Genomic DNA, 18,673 nt, shown 5'->3' on the forward strand with positions numbered 1-18,673 from the left:
GCCAAATTGGTTGCAAGTTCAGATGTTCTATAATGGGTTAAATGGGCAAACTCGAACTATAGTTGATGCTGCTTCTGGTGGAACTTTGATGTCGAAGACAGCTGAAGGTGCTACTGCACTTTTGGAGGAAATGGCCTCAAACAACTATCAATGGCCAACTGAGAGGACTTTGGCTAAGAAGGTAGCTGGAATTCATGAATTGGAGCCGATAGCAGCTCTTTCCGCTCAAGTAGCTACTCTATCTCATCAGATTTCAGCCTTGACAACACAAAAGATACCACAAAGTACAGAATATGTAGCATCAACAAGTATGATAGTTCCAAGCAATGAGGCGAGTCAAGAACAAGTTCAATATGTCAACAATCGGAACTACAACTATCGTGGTAATCCTATGCCAAATTACTATCATTCAGGGCTTAGAAATCATGAGAATCTTTCATATGGAAATACCAAGAATGTGTTGCAACCTCAACATCCTCCCGGATTTGATAGCCAACCAAGTGAGAGGAAGATGTCACTTGAGGATGCCATGGTTTCCTTTGTTCAGGAGACCAATGCAAGGTTTAAAAAGACTGATTCAAGGTTGGACAACATTGAGACTCATTGTAGCAATATGGGAGCTGCTATAAAGAATATTGAAGTGCAAATTGGGCAACTAGCCACTACCATCAATGCCCAACAAAGAGGAGCTTTTCCCAGCAACACTGAAGTGAATCCAAAGGAATAATGCAAGGCCATCACACTTAGGAGTGGAAAAGAAATAGAGAGGTCACCATTGAAGGAGAGCAAGTCCACCCCTACAGCTGTGAACATTGGCCAAAGCAAGAATAAAGTAGAAGAAGATGAGATTGTCAATAATACACTAGAGGAGACCGACTTTGCTCCTACAATTTCATTTCCTGACAATCCTCTTATTCTTGCTCCTCCACTTCCTTACCCTCAGCGTTTTCAAAAGCAAAAACTAGATAAGCAATTTTCTAAGTTTTTGGATATTTTTAAGAAAATTCACATTAATATTCCTTTTGCAGATGCCTTGGAACAAATGCCAAATTATGTCAAATTCCTAAAAGACATCATTTCCAAGAAGAGAAGGTTGGAGGAGTTTGAAACAGTGAAGCTTTCTGAAGAATGCAGTGCCATTCTTCAAAAGAAATTGCCTCAAAAATTGAAAGATCCGGGGAGTTTCACTTTGCCTTGCACTATTGGAAATTCATTTTTTGATAAAGTTTTATATGATCTTGGTGCTAGCATTAATCTTATGCCACTTTCTGTTTGCAGGAAATTAGGACTTGAAAAGATGAAGACTACAACAATTTCTTTGCAACTAGCGGATCGGTCTATCAAGTATCCACGTGGAATCATAGAAGACGTATTGGTAAAAGTGGATAAATTTATCTTCCCTGCTGATTTTGTGGTGTTAGACATGGAAGAAGATGAAGAAGTCCCACTAATTCTTGGCCGACCATTCTTGGCTACGGGAAGAGCTTTGATTGATGTTCAAAAGGGTGAGTTAACATTGAGAGTGAACAAGGAAGAAGTTATGTTCAACATTTACCAAGCCATGAGAATTCCAGAAGAGCCAAGCACTTGTTTTCGGATTGATGACATTAAGCAATGTGAAGAAAAGGCCTTTAAAGAAGATGCACCAGCCAATCACCTAGAACGAGCCTTGCAGTAAGATATATCACTTAGCAATGAAGTGGAGAGGAACTGTACTCTTATTCCTCTTAGAGATCCCGATTGAGGAAGATTGAAAAGTCTGGCTGTAGACTTTAAAACAAGCGCTTATGGGAGGCAACCCATAGATCTATCTTTATTTATTTCATTTATTTTATTATCTTTATTTATTTAAGTTTTAATAAATTAGTTTTTGATGCAGGTTTATTTAGCAAGAATAAAGAGCTGAAAAATTCTAATCTACGGAAGATTCATGATGAAACCAGGGAAGTTCCTTTATTTCTTCAATCTTTTTTACTTTTGCATCACAATGAGGACATTGTTTAGTTTAAGTTTGGGGGTGTAAACTCCTATAATCATTTGATCCTCTTGTTTTCTAAGTCTTGGGTTGTTGATGGGTTGTTTGAGTCTCTTACCAAGCATGCATTGGAGTAAGATTGAATTCTCTATGACTCTGAAATTTGTGATTGAAGATGGTTTTGAGAAAAATTTTCAAAAATTTCTTTTAGGTCAAGTGAAGTTTTGTGGGTACTTTGGTTTAAATCTTTGACCTTGAACACAATTGAGCACATAGTCATTTTTCTCTTATTCCATTTTGCTTATGAAGAGAAGAAGTTGAATTAATTGAAAGAGGGAGGTTCGATTTTGCTTTGCTCTAGAATCCGTTGATGGGTCCTTGAGGCGAAATCCTAGTTGAGACCAAATATTAGAGAAATGATCTAGGCATTTCTTTGGCATAACCAAAAAGCTTTCCCAGCCGTCCTAAATGTCATGCCATCATTACATGGTGTGTTTCCATAGTCAACCCCCTTGAGCCGTCATGAGCCTTTATTGATTCTTTAAACTACATAAACCATGCCCGCTCTAAGCCTGAAAAACAATGAATCTACCGTTGATAGTTTGAGAAAATACTTTGGTGGAGAGTTACATTTAAAAGAGAAAATTGGTTTCATTATGAAAAGTATTATGTTTGCTCTGTTTGATCAAAGAAAAAGAAGAAGAAGAAAGGAAGTGATAAAAAAAAAAAAAAAAAAAAAAAAAAAAAAAAAAAAAAGAAAAAGAAAAAGAAGTCGCCAAGCGGAAAGTGAATTACCTCAAATTTTGTTAAGGGAAGTGTTGGTATTACATCAGTGATTACAGCAATAATAATGCCACAAGTATGAGCATATTGCCAAGAAAGAGCTATGATTTGAATCATGTGAGTTTCTCTTTTAATGTTCTTTTCACTAAGTATTTTCCCAGTTTGCTTTAATTTTCCATATCCAGTTCTTTCTTAATCCTCACCCTGTGGCCTATCATTACAACCTTAATAAAGACATTTTGATCTTTGATTTTGGTGTTGACTACATTAGTGGAGAGGATTTCTGAAAATTGGACTTATGGGGTTAAGTTTTAAGAGAATTCTTCTGATTTTGGTTGTTCTACTTTTATCTGAGTTTGCAGGTGGTTTGAGGTTAAATTGACTATATCACACACACACTCAAGGTCTTAGCTTTAGGTTGAAGTAAACGCCTAACTCTTGCTTGACAAATTGCAAAATTTTTGATTGATTTTCTTGCTATCTTTGATGTTAAAAGAGTAAGATACTAGAGATGAAATCTAAATTCATAAAAGCTTGGTGAATGATGATACTTCTCTTTGGGGTCGAGTTGATATTGCCTAAACTATCATTTGTTTTTCTTTTTGTTTGAGGACAAACAAAGTTGTAAGTTTGGGGGTATTTGATGGCTTGCAAAATTTCATATTGCAGATTTTACAAGTTCGCTCGAGCGGAGGCTTTTGGCCGCTCGAGCGAATTCAGGCAGATTCAAACGCTCGACTGCCGCTCGACAGGGAGCTCGAGCAGGTTGCTGAAAAACGAAGATCGCTCGAGCGGAGACATTGGCCGCTCGAGCGAAATCAAGCAGAGTTGAACGCTCGATGTGCGCTCGATAGGACGCTCGAGCGAAATCAGGCAGAGTCGAACGCTCGACGCGCGCTCGACATCCCGCTCGAGCGAACATCGTATTTTGACAGATTTTAGGTTTTCCGCCGTGGGACTATATAAAAGGCCATTCTTCACTCTAGAGCCGCGAGTTTTGACTGGAGAACACTCTTTGGGAGAGAAAAACATAGCTAGAGGGATTCAAATAATTTGTTTTGGAGACGGAATTCCAATTTATTGCACGTACGTTGGATTCATACACGAGCACGGACGGGAGAAAGGCGTTGAATCGTTCCCTTGAGCTTTTGACGACCAGTTGAGGCTGCAAGGAGGATTTTTCAGTGTTTATTTTCTTCTTCCCATCTTCTCAGAACAATTATGGTGAATTCGTTTATGTTGAATTCCAATTCTAGCATGAGCTAAATTTTCTAATTTCTAGGAAAACGATGTAACCTAATTCCGAACTATGCTTGTTTGTCCATGCTAATTTAATGCAATTCTCTCTTTGTTTATCTGATTTATTCTGAGTTTAATGCTTCTAATTAACTGGCCATTGATTAGATGATTATTAATCTTGTGATTTGCTATCGAAAGAGGGAATCATAGGGTAGATCTTGGATATTTCAGCATAGGTAAGTATAGAGATCGAAAGACTTGTATGAACCTGTGTAGTAATTAAATCATTGGTCTTTTTGCGTTCTTGATTATTTAATTTGCATACTCTTGTGTGAATTGATAAACTAGAATCACTTCCAATTGACTATCGAAAGAGGCTTTTGGATGAATTAGAGATTTGCTAATAGACAAAAGAGGTTTAAGTTAAATTAGCTGGATGAGAAAAGCATAGTGAAGAATTATGGTGAAATCGATTTCCTAGAAGGTTTCTTCCCCATTGAATTTGATCTTTGAAAGTCAGTTTTATTTTCTTTGCTTATTTCTCTTTGAGTTGATCTAAGTTTATTTGCAACTACAAAAACCTTAGCGATTCCTCTAGATAAAATTGAGATTAGTATAATTTTGATATTTGGCAAGAGTAAGGTACCAATCCCTGAGGACGATACTCTACTTATTACTTTACTATAAAACTACGATACTGTGCACTTGCAGTTTTGCACCGATCAATTGGTAAACTCCATGACATGTGAATAACCTGACATAATTCTTCAGAAATATATTCAATTGTATGCAACAAATTATATAAAAGGTGGTGCCATATTTTTTTAGGTAAATGTATTCAGTTATATTCAAATGAGATGGTTCTTGATAGTGTATTTTGTATACAGAATCCAACAAAGATAGCAGGTGGTGCCGCATTTCTTTGGATAAATGTTTGTTGTATCTCGTAACCTTAATGGAACAAATGATGCATGCAGCTTAATGATTTGCAGTGAGGGACCACCTTGCAAACAAGAGTACTCTACAATAGAGAGCTTGATTTGAATTTTAAAGCAAAATCTGTGCAAAAGATTACATTTTAAGAGGTGTCATTATGTATAAACCTCATATCAGCTTCTTGCATTTTAAAAACAGTTAGATAAAAATTAAGCAAAAGTTGGACACAATAGGATTACATGAAATTAACTTCATACATTACATGAAATTACACTACTTGAAGTACCAATGACATTATATAAAATTACATGAAATTTTCCCAAAGGTTATATGAAATTAACTTCATACATTACAGCTTGTCTCAAAATTTCTAAAAAACCATGGCTAAACAAAGTACCGATGACATTGAAATTGCTAAAACTACAATGACCCTCTCAAACTTTCTCTTGCGCCTCTCAATCTTTATTTCTAGTTGATGTCGAGTTGTTTGGATATCCATTACCTGTTATATCTTTTGAATTTTAGTTTTTAAACAGTTGATTCTTTTCTCACTATATGGTGGGTATTTCTAGGTCATACCAACAAAAATATCTACAAGAATACACAGCCTGCAAAATAAACCAACACATTATCAAATAAGGATTACCATTCACTTCTTAGCAAACAAGAGTGAAATATATGTATTTTTTTTTATAAGTACAAACAAGAGTGAAATATAATATCTCAAAGTTTTGGCAACTAAAAAATCGGCGACCCTCATTATCCTCCATATGCGCAGTTCGTCGACATACTTTAATACCGCAAAAGTATATTGGGTATTCATTTTGCCAAGAGTTTTTTTAGATTGAGTTATTGTTAGTGCTACTACGTGCTTCAGACATTATCTCAATATGGCAGAAATTAATGTGCTTTGTAATAAATCAAGACCCATTTGTGTATTTGCAACATAACAAATAACACAATTGGAAACCTAGCACGGTGCAAATATCGTGCAAAACTAATGACCCGTATGCATCACAGGTAATGAATGCTGACTTCATTTCAACTTATATTATGCATGATAATTGCAAATGCTCATAATAAAGTTCACTTTATTACATCAAATAGCTTCAACTTAAACATATATATATATATATATATGTTTGTAGGATATGTGCCCCTCCATCATATATATATATAAATATATATTTATATATTTGAAATTAGCTATGCACCACAACTAAATGCAATACCATAATATCATTTTAGTGGCTTTTTCCATAAACTATGCTATGATGAAGAGATAATCTCTACATCTTAGCAACTGTAAATAATTTCTAACAGAATCAATGAGCATTCACATGGCCAAAGTTCAAATTCCAAACTGGACATTGTTTTCACTAGGCTTCCAAATTTTCATTTTGTGAAAAATTAAGTTTTGGGTAAGTGCAGGGTTCAACATCCATTCTAGCATTATGTCAACATTTGGTGCTTTGCAAATAAGCTTGTTTAACGATGACCCATCTCAAATACAAATTTCATGCAAAATATTTACAAGACCCATTTACAATAAAGGAAAATTCAACCATCGCACAAAAAAAAAGTTCTATTTACCAAAATGGCAGAAGAAATCAACTATCGCACCTAAAGGAGATGAAATGCTCGGCCCACAGTGAAGGAGACCAAAATGGTAGCCCCGCAGTTTGGGATTCTGCAATGGTAGCCTCGCCGGTAGTTTGGAGGACGATGGAGGGGAAGATGTCTTGGATTTGGAAGTTCAAATCTGGGAAAATGCTAGCCCGATTGTGAAGGAGATAAATTGCAGCGGTTAAGTTTTATGCCACTTGAGGTTGGGGATGGGTTTGGGGGCAGTTGAACAAGGCACTGATTTGGAGAAAATTGAAATGGTATTTTTGGGAAGGGGGGGCAGTCGAATGGGGCAGGGGAAGATGATGGTCATCACGAGAAGTAAATAAGCAAACGAAAGGAAGTCAAATAAGGAAAGAAATTTAAAATAAATAAATAAAAAAAGAAAAAGAAAAAGCCAAGTGGCTTGTCCATGTCAAGCGGGACGTCTAAACGAGATAAACAAGCGGGTTCTCTAGCATTATTCTTATCGAAAATTTATGTGGGAGTAGGATTTCTCATTAACTATATACATGAGGTACTTTTATTGTTGTGGCACATTTACTTGTGGGTTGATGATGTGCAATAATCAAGGCAGCACTGACCAAGGGGAAAATAATGCTAATTAATTTAGTCTAATATATATTTTTTTTTAATACAAGTGAGTAGGGGTATCGAATCCATATTTTTCATTTGGAGAATCGGATCATATGTCATCAAGCCATTAGGTAGCCTAATTCATTTATAAAAATATGGGCTCCACCATAATAAAGTGATTTTTTTTTTTCTCTCATAGTGAGGTTCACTTTTTTGTAGAATTTTTTATGGCCTAGATATGAGGCAAGTGGCTATATATGGCACAATCCCACGAATGGCAATCTTTTGATTTTTGAATTATAGGAAGTGTTAAGGGAGTTATATGTGAACAAGTGGCTGAGGTTAGTTTATATAACTAACCCAAGTTTTTTGGGAAGGTTGCAAACAGCACACATTTATGCGCGTAGCTACAAGGCATGGTGATGGTATGTATTTCAATGGCGCCTACGCAGATTTATAACCACTCTCTACTATCAGAACAAATCTATGTGGGCTGTTAATTATACTTGATTATATTTTGAGGGGTCTTTGCATGAGGATGCTTTAGTTAACTTGAGTAAGATGTATGAATGTAATTCAATATATTTTGGGGTAGATTTATAAAGTCATCTGCTTGTTACTCAGAGTCTCTGTGGGAATTTTTATTATTGATTGAAGTGTGTGTGTCCTAGTACTGTAAAAACTGCTCAAATTGAAACTAATTAATGTAAGACTTTTTTTTCCCCCCAAATACTTATCAGCCCTTAATATGTGTGGATGAAGAGGCTATGTGGTTTCAGACTTTGGAGAGATGAATTGAAGCTTCTCTCAGCAGCATGGAATTCTTTAAAACTATGTGTGTCTAGTGCAAAAAACTTGTGTACATGTAGTTACATATAAATATATGTTATGAAAAATACATGGGTACACATGTAGGCTTCCCTATTATATTTTCCAATTTGCAAACATTGATGTATTTCCTTATATATGATTGACTTGGGACATATTGGAATGAAGTTATCTGCTAGATATATTGGAATGTAGTTAGAGGCAAATATATATTATATAGTTCTTCTACGGGCATGGAAGTTTGCGTAGGGGTTGCACAGGAAAGAATATTTTATTCCACATCAACTAAAATTAAAGAAATAAAAAGAGAAAATAAAAAATTGAGGCTAACAAGGAACTAAGAGTGTTTCGCCGTTCCCTGCCCGTTCGTCTCCCCCATTTACATCGTCTGCATATCCTAGTAGTATTTCTTGATAGTATTTTTTTCTTTTGTTTTTTTTCTAGTTGATTAAAGATAAAATGCAGATTGTTTATTTATTTATTTTTTTTGTACTTTTTGAGTGGAAAGAGTAAGAGAGTGGATCATTCTGAAAGCCAGTGAGGATACATCAGAAGCTAGCCATGGATTTGGTTTGATGTGTTGCAGATTTCTGTAATAAGGGAGGGAAGGACATTCATGAATCTCGATTTTTATAACATTATATGTTTTTTGAGATATAATTCTTAAGCTTTATTTCTGTAAAAGGTGAAGTATCAGCTCATTGGATAACATTAATAAGAAAAACCCATTTCATCATGAAATCCCAACAAGCCAAGTTTAAATCTCATTTTTCATCGATTTTTCTAGGAGTGGGCTCTAACTCTAACGGAGTCGGAATGCCCACCTTCGACCTCCGACTTGAGTTAGAGTTCTCGGAGTTGGAGTCGAGACGTCGGAGGTGATTGCCAAAATACCCATTACCCACAAAAAAAAAATAAATAAATCCAACAGTGAAGTAGAGATTAGATCCTACGAAGTGAAATGAAGACCAAACCAAATCACTAGAAGCAAAAACCAAACCAAATCAAGAAATTATATGCACAAAATACAAATCACCCATAGAGGTAAAAACCAAACTAAATCAAATTGCGAAAATCACCCACATCAATAAATTATATGCTCAAATCAAGCTAGAGAGAACTTCTAATGTGTCTGGCAGTCTGCTACTTTTTCACAAGATTAATGGAAAAAAAAAAACAAGCAAGATACATAAGAAAAGAATCAAGAAATCGAGCAAATCTCTCAATCTCAGTTCTGCCACATCCACCTCGTGCCGTTGATAAGATATTGTGAAGAGTTGAAGACCAAAATGAGATGATGAACCTCGACTCGTGAGACTCTTCATGAGCATCTCCACAAAACAAAAGCCCCACATCTTCAGCTCTTCCATAGAAGTCGCATCTCAAGAATTACATTGGTGCCACCCGTTATGTCGTTGGCTGGAGTATCTTCAATCTTCACCATGGTGCGAAGAAGAGAGGAAATGGGTGGAGGCACAGGAGGGGGAAGAGAGAAGAGTAGAAATGTGTAAGGTTAATGAAAGAGTTGAATTTATACCCTATTAAAAACGGCTTCGTTTAAGGTTTTCTAAAAAAAAATTGCAAAATGTGAAATGGGGCATGAGGGACTCGAACACAGGTTCTCTGAGAACCAAAACTGTACCTCGACCATTAGACCACTTGGCTATCTAATGTTTATTTTACTATATATAATATATAAGGTATAAATAGTAGTTCGGAGTCGAAATCCGGAGCTAACAAGGCCTCCAAACTCCGACTCCGAGTTCCGAAACCTCTGACTTAGTATGAGTTGAAGGGTCATCAGAGCTTGGACGGAATTGGAATATCAAAAATTTTGCCCAATCTTAGATTTTTCCATTTTTTCAATTCCATAACTTTAATGCTCAGTTAATTGTGTGAAACGAATTATTTTCCTTTAATTCATACAACTTTTAAAGATCTATGTAAATGAAACAATTGTTGAAATACGAAGTGGTGGGTTCATTTCACTTGGGGAATGCTTCGAATATCAGAAGGAGAATTAAATGGAAGAGGAACTTTGGTGGAGATGGAACTGGAAACAAGAAGTGGGTTTGTGCAAGACCTGGGGAAGCTTTCGGAGAGGAACTCAAGCTGAGATGAAGGAGAAGCTTGCTGAAACGGAATTGAGGTTTGTGCAAAACACACCGTTTCCTTTTCTACGTAGACTGTTAGTGCACATTCCCTGCCCGAAATCTCTTGCATACATCATTTTCCTATGTTATATTGGTTTTGATTAATTCTGTTATATGGATGATGTGAATTTCTTCCCATTGTTTTCACTTGAATGATTTTCCTAGCATTTTGGACACAAGTGGCCTAACAAGAAAAAGTTATAATTCAGATGCCAGTTGTGGCAACAATGACAAAAATGAGATGGCTAATATAGTACGATTGCTCTATAGACATGTAGTGATAGGTAACAATTCGTGGGTAAAGCTTCAAATCAAATCCTTTTTCTTATAACAAAAATATGAAGTAAAGGCTTTTACTCACAAATTGGCCTTAAGGAAATTGGGTATTCTGTAGAAAGCAAAAGCAATTGTTACTATAGGTTGGGTTCTTGGAAAGGCACAATACCAACGAGGTACCTATTGTTGAAAACAAAAACTTTATATGCAGTGTGATTGGCTACATCATTTTTTAATATAAATTAATTATTTTAGTCAATTACATTAGTGGAGTAAGCAATAAGTATGCAAAAGTCACTGTATGTAGGTGTAGCCCTCAGCTTTATTGACGGACGGGTTTTGTTATATAAAAAGGTAATTTCCACCAACAGTTTCCATGGATTTTCCAATAACCTAGGGTTGCACACCTGTGGGTTCGGTGTCAGTTTTGGTGCCAAACCAAGATACCACCGATGTCTGCCCTAAGTATATTGAACTAGTCAAAACCGTGGGTTTGGAAAGAGAAAATCGATCATATCGGCGTCGACGTGCATCAGTATGGTCTTCGGTCTACTGTCGGCATCTTCTGTAGAAGGAGGAACTTAGGAAGAAGCGTTGTGCCATCATCTGTCATGGAAGAAGAAGAAAGTTGCATAGAGAAAGAAGACGACGCGAGGAAGAAGAAGAGGGGTGGGGGGATTATTAATTCATTTTGAAACGGCAGCATTCTATTAATATTTTTTTTTTTTAACTTCTAGTCCCTAAAACGATATCGTTTCACTCATTTAAGTGAAACATCGTCATTTTATATACATATATTCCAAAAATATATATAAATAGATCGGATCAGCTAGTTCTACGGTTTCCTAGGGGTTCAAACCGGTGCCGAACTGTCGATATCGATTTTCACTCAATTCCTCTTGCCCACTAATCGGTTCTTTGCCGGTTTCGTGCTCCGGTGGTCAGTCTGATCAGTTCATGGTCGGTTTGAGCGATCCTGTACACCCCTACAATAACCCACTACCACAATTTATGACAAAAGGTAGTAAATTTCACAATAGATTCGAAATGCTCGAGTTAAGTATGGCAAACTTAGAATCCTTTATCTGCCATTATTGTCGCAGAAAAAACTAGTTTTTGCCCACGAGTTGAAGCTCTCTTGGGAACAGAAAGCTTATCTCGCCAATTTTATCCCACAAGCTTCCCACATCACGAGTTGGTGGGAAAAAAGATATTTCTCAAGATACCATGCCTCTTGCCACCAAAATCCCTCCGAGGTAAAATAAGTATTTCTTGTAGTGGTGGTATTATATATTTGAAATTTGTATAAATAATGATTATTACTTTTAAGTGAATAAATTTTATATCCATGTAGCAAACCACTTGAGGAATAAATTATTTTTTAAGAAAAATACAGGATAATTAAAGAAAATTCATTGTGGTCTCAATGATTAATAATCATGTACATTATTGGACTAATGTACCAACGTATGTTCAGCAATGGAGAGAGGAGATTTTATAATTTATTGGACGATTTCTTGTGCAAGATTTGCCTTACACCTGCTTGATTGTTTCCACCGAATCTGGAATATAAAGTAATTAATTGAGGCAAATATCTTATATAAATCTCATAATTTTTAATATTAAAATTATCCGAATCAATCTATAATCATTTTTGTACATTTTACTAATATGATTGGCTGGATTAATTTTTTTTAATATATAATTAATCATATTACTAGAGTGTACAAAAAAATTCATAAAAATAACTGCACATAAAATTTTTCATATTAAATATACGTTATTCATCTTTAAATAATATGGAAAATCTTAACCACGTGCTTCTGTCACCGCCGTGTGTAATTCGTACGAGTTGGAACTCCATGATTAAAATAATGCAGCAATTAATGATTACAGATGGCAGCGAACACTTGGCACATGTGCTCCACGTGATCTCCATACATCTTAGTACATGTTTCTCCTTATTATAACAATATTCTATTTCAATGGTACCGGGACACATTTATTTACATAATTGATAAGTCCCACACAAAATAGCTTTTTTCTTTTCCTTTAAAAAAAGAGAGAATTTACTACTTTGAAATTTTATAGCTATCCATAGGGTCTGCTCGATGGGCGTATCCCGTCTGTATGGTCCATCCGTACCCACTAGCTAGGTATTGTGCCGGCAATTCCTCCCAAATTATCAGCAGGGCAGGCAGCGAATAGGGCATCCACCCATCCCCCGGCAGTCGGATAGGATCAGGTGAGAAAGGGCCGAGTAGGGTGTAAAGAGTTCGGTCTAGACCGAAAAAAATCATTTAGTCTCTATGGAAAAATACTTTCAGTTTAGTCTATATTATCCGTCTGTAAATTTATTTTTATTTAATTTCTTTGTCGTGAAAATATTTGTCTAAAAATAAATAGTAACCGATAGGTAACTTGGCAAACTCAAAAGCAGTGAAACGGTGGAAGTGTAACACTTTTGTTTGATGGGTATGGTTCGGCAAAATGGCATCCAAAAGTCAAATCGACTCCGCGTTCTCCTAGCACAACGGCGATTTTAGAGATCCGATAGCAAACAACTCGTATATAATTTATACAACTATATATATATATATATATTTAATAGATGCACAAAGAAAATAGAAAAGTAAGATGCATGGTATGGACGAAGCAAGGCGGTGGCAGTACTGATACTGGCAGTTATTGGATTCAAGCTGGTCATGGATTCCCATGCTCATCCACCCACGTGCATACTTCAACTCCCTCCGTAATTCACTTCCCCTACCCTCATTAAATATATATAGCCACAGAGATTTGCAGACACTTCCCTGCAGTTTCAGTTTTCAGTTTTCATGCCTATCTTCATGCAAGAACTGGGGCTGTAAAACTAGTCGCATGCATAGCGATTCGTTGTAAGAATATCATCTTTCACATAATATAGTTGTAGCAGCAGGAGAAAGAGATACTCCAAGAAGATGGAAAAGTACGAGTTGGTGAAGGATTTGGGAGCTGGAAATTTCGGGGTGGCAAGACTCTTGAGGCACAAGGAGACCAAGGAACTCGTCGCCATGAAATACATCGAGCGTGGCCACAAGGTTTGTCAGGCTTTTCTGTTTGGTTGCCGAGAAAACTTGGGAAATGATATTAAAATTTTGATTTTTGTAAGTACGCTTTACGTTTGGTGTTGTTGGTTCCGGAGAGCGGATATTAATTACTAGGAATTTATACATTTAGGAGGGTGTGTTTTTCTGAAATGAATGGAGGACTGGCTTATGTGAATTCCCAAAAATGGGAAGATTTCTAAGGCGCAGTACCAGTGAAGCAAAAGAAATTTGCAGTTTTGGAATCTTAGATGTTTCATACTTTAGAGGACCCAGTAAAGAGATATTCAAGTAAAATGAGCCCAAATGAAATATTTCGAACTTGAATTTGGATTAAGTCTTTTTTTTTTTTTTTTTTTTTTTCTCTTGTCTCCTTCCGTTTCCCAGAAACCAAACAGTATTAAAAGGTTCCTTTCTAACATGATCACTGGATCTATATGCTCTCTCTTGAATTTCAGATTGATGAGAATGTGGCGAGAGAAATTATCAACCACAGATCGCTCCGGCACCCCAACATAATCCGTTTCAAGGAGGCTAGTTTTGTTCCCCTATCCCAAGAACTTTGTTAAAGAAGTTCTGAATACTATTGCTAAACTCTTCGTCTGTTGTTTGGGTAAATCAGGTGGTTTTGACACCCACGCATTTGGCGATTGTGATGGAATATGCGGCCGGCGGAGAGCTCTTTGAACGCATCTGCAATGCCGGTAGATTTAGTGAAGATGAGGTAAAAGTTACTGTCTCTCTTTTCTCTTGTTTGATTGATTGATATTATTATCGTAGATAATATGTTTCTCTCTTAATTTAATTTCGCAGGCTAGATATTTCTTTCAGCAGCTGATCTCTGGTGTCGATTATTGTCATTCCATGGTAACATCCCTTTTCACTCTTAGAAGCTCTCTCTCTCGCTCACTCACTTTTCTCTTCTCTTTTTCTGTCATTCATATTACAAATTGCAAATACAAATGTTTATGTTTAACTCTTATCTTACAGCAAATATGCCATAGAGATTTGAAGCTGGAAAACACACTTTTAGATGGAAGCCCTGCGCCACGGCTAAAAGTTTGTGATTTTGGTTATTCTAAGGTGTGGAAATTAGTTTCATTTGTTTTCTGATATTTAATATGGTATTTTGCCAATTTTCTCTTGGGTTTTACTTTTTGTTTATGGTGTAGTCATCCCTCCTGCATTCACGACCCAAATCTACGGTTGGAACTCCAGCATACATTGCACCAGAAGTTCTTTCTCGGAGAGAGTATGATGGCAAGGTGAAATTTTTAATTACTCACTTTCAGTAGAAAAGAAACTTTTGATCTGTTCTCTAGCCGGTTATTGCAATCAGGGATGACATAGGGTGGGTTAGAACTGTGATCCTTTGCATCACATATATATTTGTGTTTTACCCTTAAAACTAGTGATCCCTTTGTCCCTATTATGGTCTCCATTGATAAAGCACATATTTTAAGAAAGTGACATTGATTGTTGTAACAACCTGCTTTTGTATATTTCTCTGTGTGTTTATTATTTAATTAAATGCTCGAATATTATAAAAAGTTGTAAATAACAATTATCATCCTGTTGTTTTTTTGTTATGTATCTCCCTTGCTCATTGCAGTGTCAACTATTTCCCCCCTCCCTTCTTATCTTATTATCTTCTAGAAATTACTCTGCTTTTTTAACGTATGCTAGGTTGGAAACACATGGGTGTGGGTATTGAAAACTCTCTATGGTATGGGGATGGTGATTGATATATTCGCCTGTTCCAGATATTAGGTGGGCAGGGATGGGGATGGAGAAGCCCTCCCCACCTCACCCTACTTGGATTAATTTTGGGATAATTTTGTAATGTTTCTTGTGTGTCAACTATGACTTGGTGGTCAATATGCGTCTATGCAAATCACCGAGCAATAATAGATAAGAGTGTGAGTTCTCTTTTTCTATGTATTGGGCACCTCTGATAATGGACATTTTGTAACTTTCCTGATTAATAGGATACTGTTTATAATTATTGTGCATGGATTATCTTGGATGTACATGCTAGTGGGGCTTGGCTTGCCCTTTTGTTACTCCAATTAGGTTACCTTTCTTTGATGACCATATAATATAGTCAATTACTTTATAGACACTCAATCTGGCTGTACGGTTTGAATTTTGGCCAATTTTGAAGGCTTGCCTACTCTTTGGACTTCGTAAAATAATAACCCCTAGTGTCCTTGTTAACCCCACTAGCATTTAAGTGGGCGTTGAATCTTCAGTTTTGTAGCATCAGCTACCACAACATAAAACTTCGTTTTTTTCTTTGCTATGATGTCTGTGACTTCTTTTTCGCGCCTTCTCCTCTTATGGGGTGGAAGAGAAAAGGGGAGGAATCTTTGTTTTAATGAAATATGGTAAGGACGGGGCAGATAATTAAATCTTAGATGGACCATTCCTTCGAGCATTATCTGTCTTACATTATTCTATGGCCATTTGTATTTTTGTGTTGGCTGATCTAATCCAAGTGCTTTGATGCATTCGGAATGTTAACTGAACTTGCTCTGTAACAGCCTTTTCTGTTATGTATATGGCCCTAGCCACCATCCTAAATCTAGCATTTACTGCATGTAGATCCCCACTGCAACTTACAGGGGGCCTTGAAATTCTCTCTTTCTGCATAATTAGTTTCTAAAATTAATTACTCTTGTTTCTGGTCATGCTATTTAACAATAAGGGGCTCGAGTTCTAAATAAGTCCAAAAGCTTTCAAGTTTATAAACCTTTGTTATGGGTATAACATAAATGAAATAGTAACTGAGTCATTTTGTTATGTGCTTGCTAAAATTACAACATTTAAATGGGAGTAACTTGAACTTGATCCTTTTGAGGAAGATTGTTTCTTTTCCTTCATTTATTTAGTTGGCAGACGTATGGTCTTGTGGAGTAACTCTCTATGTCATGCTGGTGGGAGCATATCCTTTTGAAGACCAAGATGACCCCAGGAATTTTAGAAAAACAATTCAAGTAATTATCTCTTTCCATCTATATGATTTTTTTTTTTTTTTTTAGAAAAAAAGAGTGTTCATTATTTTCGTATTTGACTCTTCTTTCTTCTTTATCATTCTTCTGCAGAAAATAATGGCTGTTCAGTACAAAATCCCCGACTATGTTCACATATCTCAAGATTGCAAGCACCTACTCTCTCGGATATTTGTTGCAAGTCCATCCAGGGTATGTACCATTCTGAAGTTACTAAATTTTTATTCTGATCATTAAAATTTGCATTTATTCAGCTAGCTTAAGGATGTCTGAAATATTCAGGAAAATACCTTTTAGCCCATCTCATTGGAACTTACCTTCTCAATTTTATTCTTCCTTGTACTATGTAAATGAGAGGCATAGTAGAATTAATGGAAAGTTCGATTGGTTTGTCCTCGGTAAGGAGACTGCTTAGAACAATATGGTAGAAATGATAGAAAGGCAACAATAAACTGTCTGTCTGATTCCACATGTAGTATGGGAGATAAAGGAACCCGTGTCTTGACTGACATTGCAAATAGCCCACTGTTCCCCTCCGTATACACGATGCCTTTGCTGGTAATGAATAATTCTTTCATTTGCTTCTCTATGAAATGATCTAGCCGTTAGCTAACTCTCCTCTTAGGGGCAAGCCTATACCAAATCAACCTAATCCCTTTCACCGTGGGTCCTTCACAATTCCATACTGTCATTTTGCATACAAAAGTTGCACCAAATGCTACAGCCACTAACCATGACTTGCTCCATGAATTGTTAGCACTGTTAATGGAGCCACGTTCCAAATGTTTCTAGAAGAGAGATGCCTAAAGAATCCACCGAGAACATGTTGATACATGTAGGCCACAACTTCAATCCACAAGTTTAGAAATCTAAAAGAAGATCCAGTTTTGCATATCAGCCACTCAATATCTTTGTTTTTCCCTCAACACTCACATGGTCAAATCTGCATGCACAACAGATCTCACTTGGTATGGTATGGCACAATCTGCTGCAAAGGCAGAATACTCAGATTTCGTTTGCTGATCACTGATAGAAGGCTCGATATGAAAGGAAGACTTTAGGCCTGACCTTTTAATTATGCATGCATATTGAAAGGTTTACTCTGATTAGTAATATAAATATGGCATGTAGCACAACAATGCAACATATTTTTGAAACATAACTAAGAACTTGTGTCTTTGTTTCTTTTAGTGGGTCCTAGAGTATATTGGGAGGATACTGTCATAGTTACTCTTAGGGTTCTGAGTTTATTACGTGGATTACTAGATTAAAAGGTGCTTCCTAAGATACTGAGTCTATTGTAAAAAAGTACCTTGATCGAGTGTTGAGTGCTAGGATCTGTACCACCCTGTTACAGTATAGGTAATTCCCCTTGTGTTGTTGGTTTTGCAGAGAATTGCAATTAAAGAAATCAAGAACCATCCATGGTTTTTAAAGAATATGCCAAGGGAGCTAACAGAGTCTGCTCAAGCTATCTATTACCAGAGAGACAATCCAAGCTTCTCTCTTCAAAGTGTGGATGAGATCATGAAAATTGTAGCAGAGGCAAGAAACCCACCTCCATCATCTACGCCTATCAGGGGCTTTGGCTGGGGAGCAGAAGACGAAGAAGAAGGCATCGAAGACATAGATGAGGAGGTGGAGGAAGAAGAGGGCGAAGAAGACGAGTATGACAAGAGGGTCAAAGAAGTTCATGCAAGTGGAGAGTTTCAAATCAGCTAAGCAGTTACATCCTCCTGTGGTCATAAGATAATTCAAGTGTTTAAAGTTGTGGCCGTAGCATATTTATCAATTTGTATGTATGATTTAATAATTGATGCTACAATCTCAAAAAAAAAAAAAAAAGAATGGTGGATTCTAAAGTATAGAACTTTGCTTCTAATCTATACTATCTGTTTTTCCATGGAGGCCAGAAGTATCTGAAACGGATAGTTTTCTTGTTATATGCCAACTTGAATGTGTTTGATCAATGTCCTTTTATCATCCTCGTTTCTGACTGAAACGGCTACTTCGACTTATGTATTGCAATACTAACTACACTATAACTAGTGTGGGCAAAAGATACTGTGATGACCCGTTTTGAGTGTATTTTCGCTGAAATATTTGTTTTTATTTTAATTAATATATTAGCTATTTATTTTAATTTATTTGCGTTTTAAAAAATTGGGTTTTAATTTAATTTAG

General features: G+C 36.4%; 1 protein-coding gene across 2 annotated transcripts; it reads left to right on the forward strand.

Moving 5' to 3' along the window:
- The first annotated feature begins 12,774 nt into the window (after window positions 1-12,774).
- Window positions 12,775-18,472, forward strand: LOC122308457 (serine/threonine-protein kinase SRK2A-like). Of its 2 annotated transcripts, XM_043121787.1 has the most exons (9): window positions 12,879-13,472; window positions 13,937-14,011; window positions 14,101-14,202; window positions 14,292-14,345; window positions 14,469-14,561; window positions 14,651-14,743; window positions 16,370-16,474; window positions 16,583-16,681; window positions 17,882-18,472. In XM_043121787.1, exons 1-9 carry the CDS (start codon window positions 13,353-13,355, stop codon window positions 18,209-18,211), a joined length of 1,071 nt encoding a protein of 356 aa, XP_042977721.1. In that variant the 5' UTR covers window positions 12,879-13,352; the 3' UTR covers window positions 18,212-18,472. The 2 variants fall into 2 exon arrangements, with proteins under 2 accessions (XP_042977720.1, XP_042977721.1); XM_043121786.1 differs by having other exon boundaries at window positions 12,775-13,472; window positions 14,292-14,561.
- The last annotated feature ends 201 nt before the right edge of the window (window positions 18,473-18,673 follow it).

Source organism: Carya illinoinensis, chromosome 4 (assembly GCF_018687715.1).
Source record: "Carya illinoinensis cultivar Pawnee chromosome 4, C.illinoinensisPawnee_v1, whole genome shotgun sequence".
Classification (NCBI taxonomy): domain Eukaryota; kingdom Viridiplantae; phylum Streptophyta; class Magnoliopsida; order Fagales; family Juglandaceae; genus Carya; species Carya illinoinensis.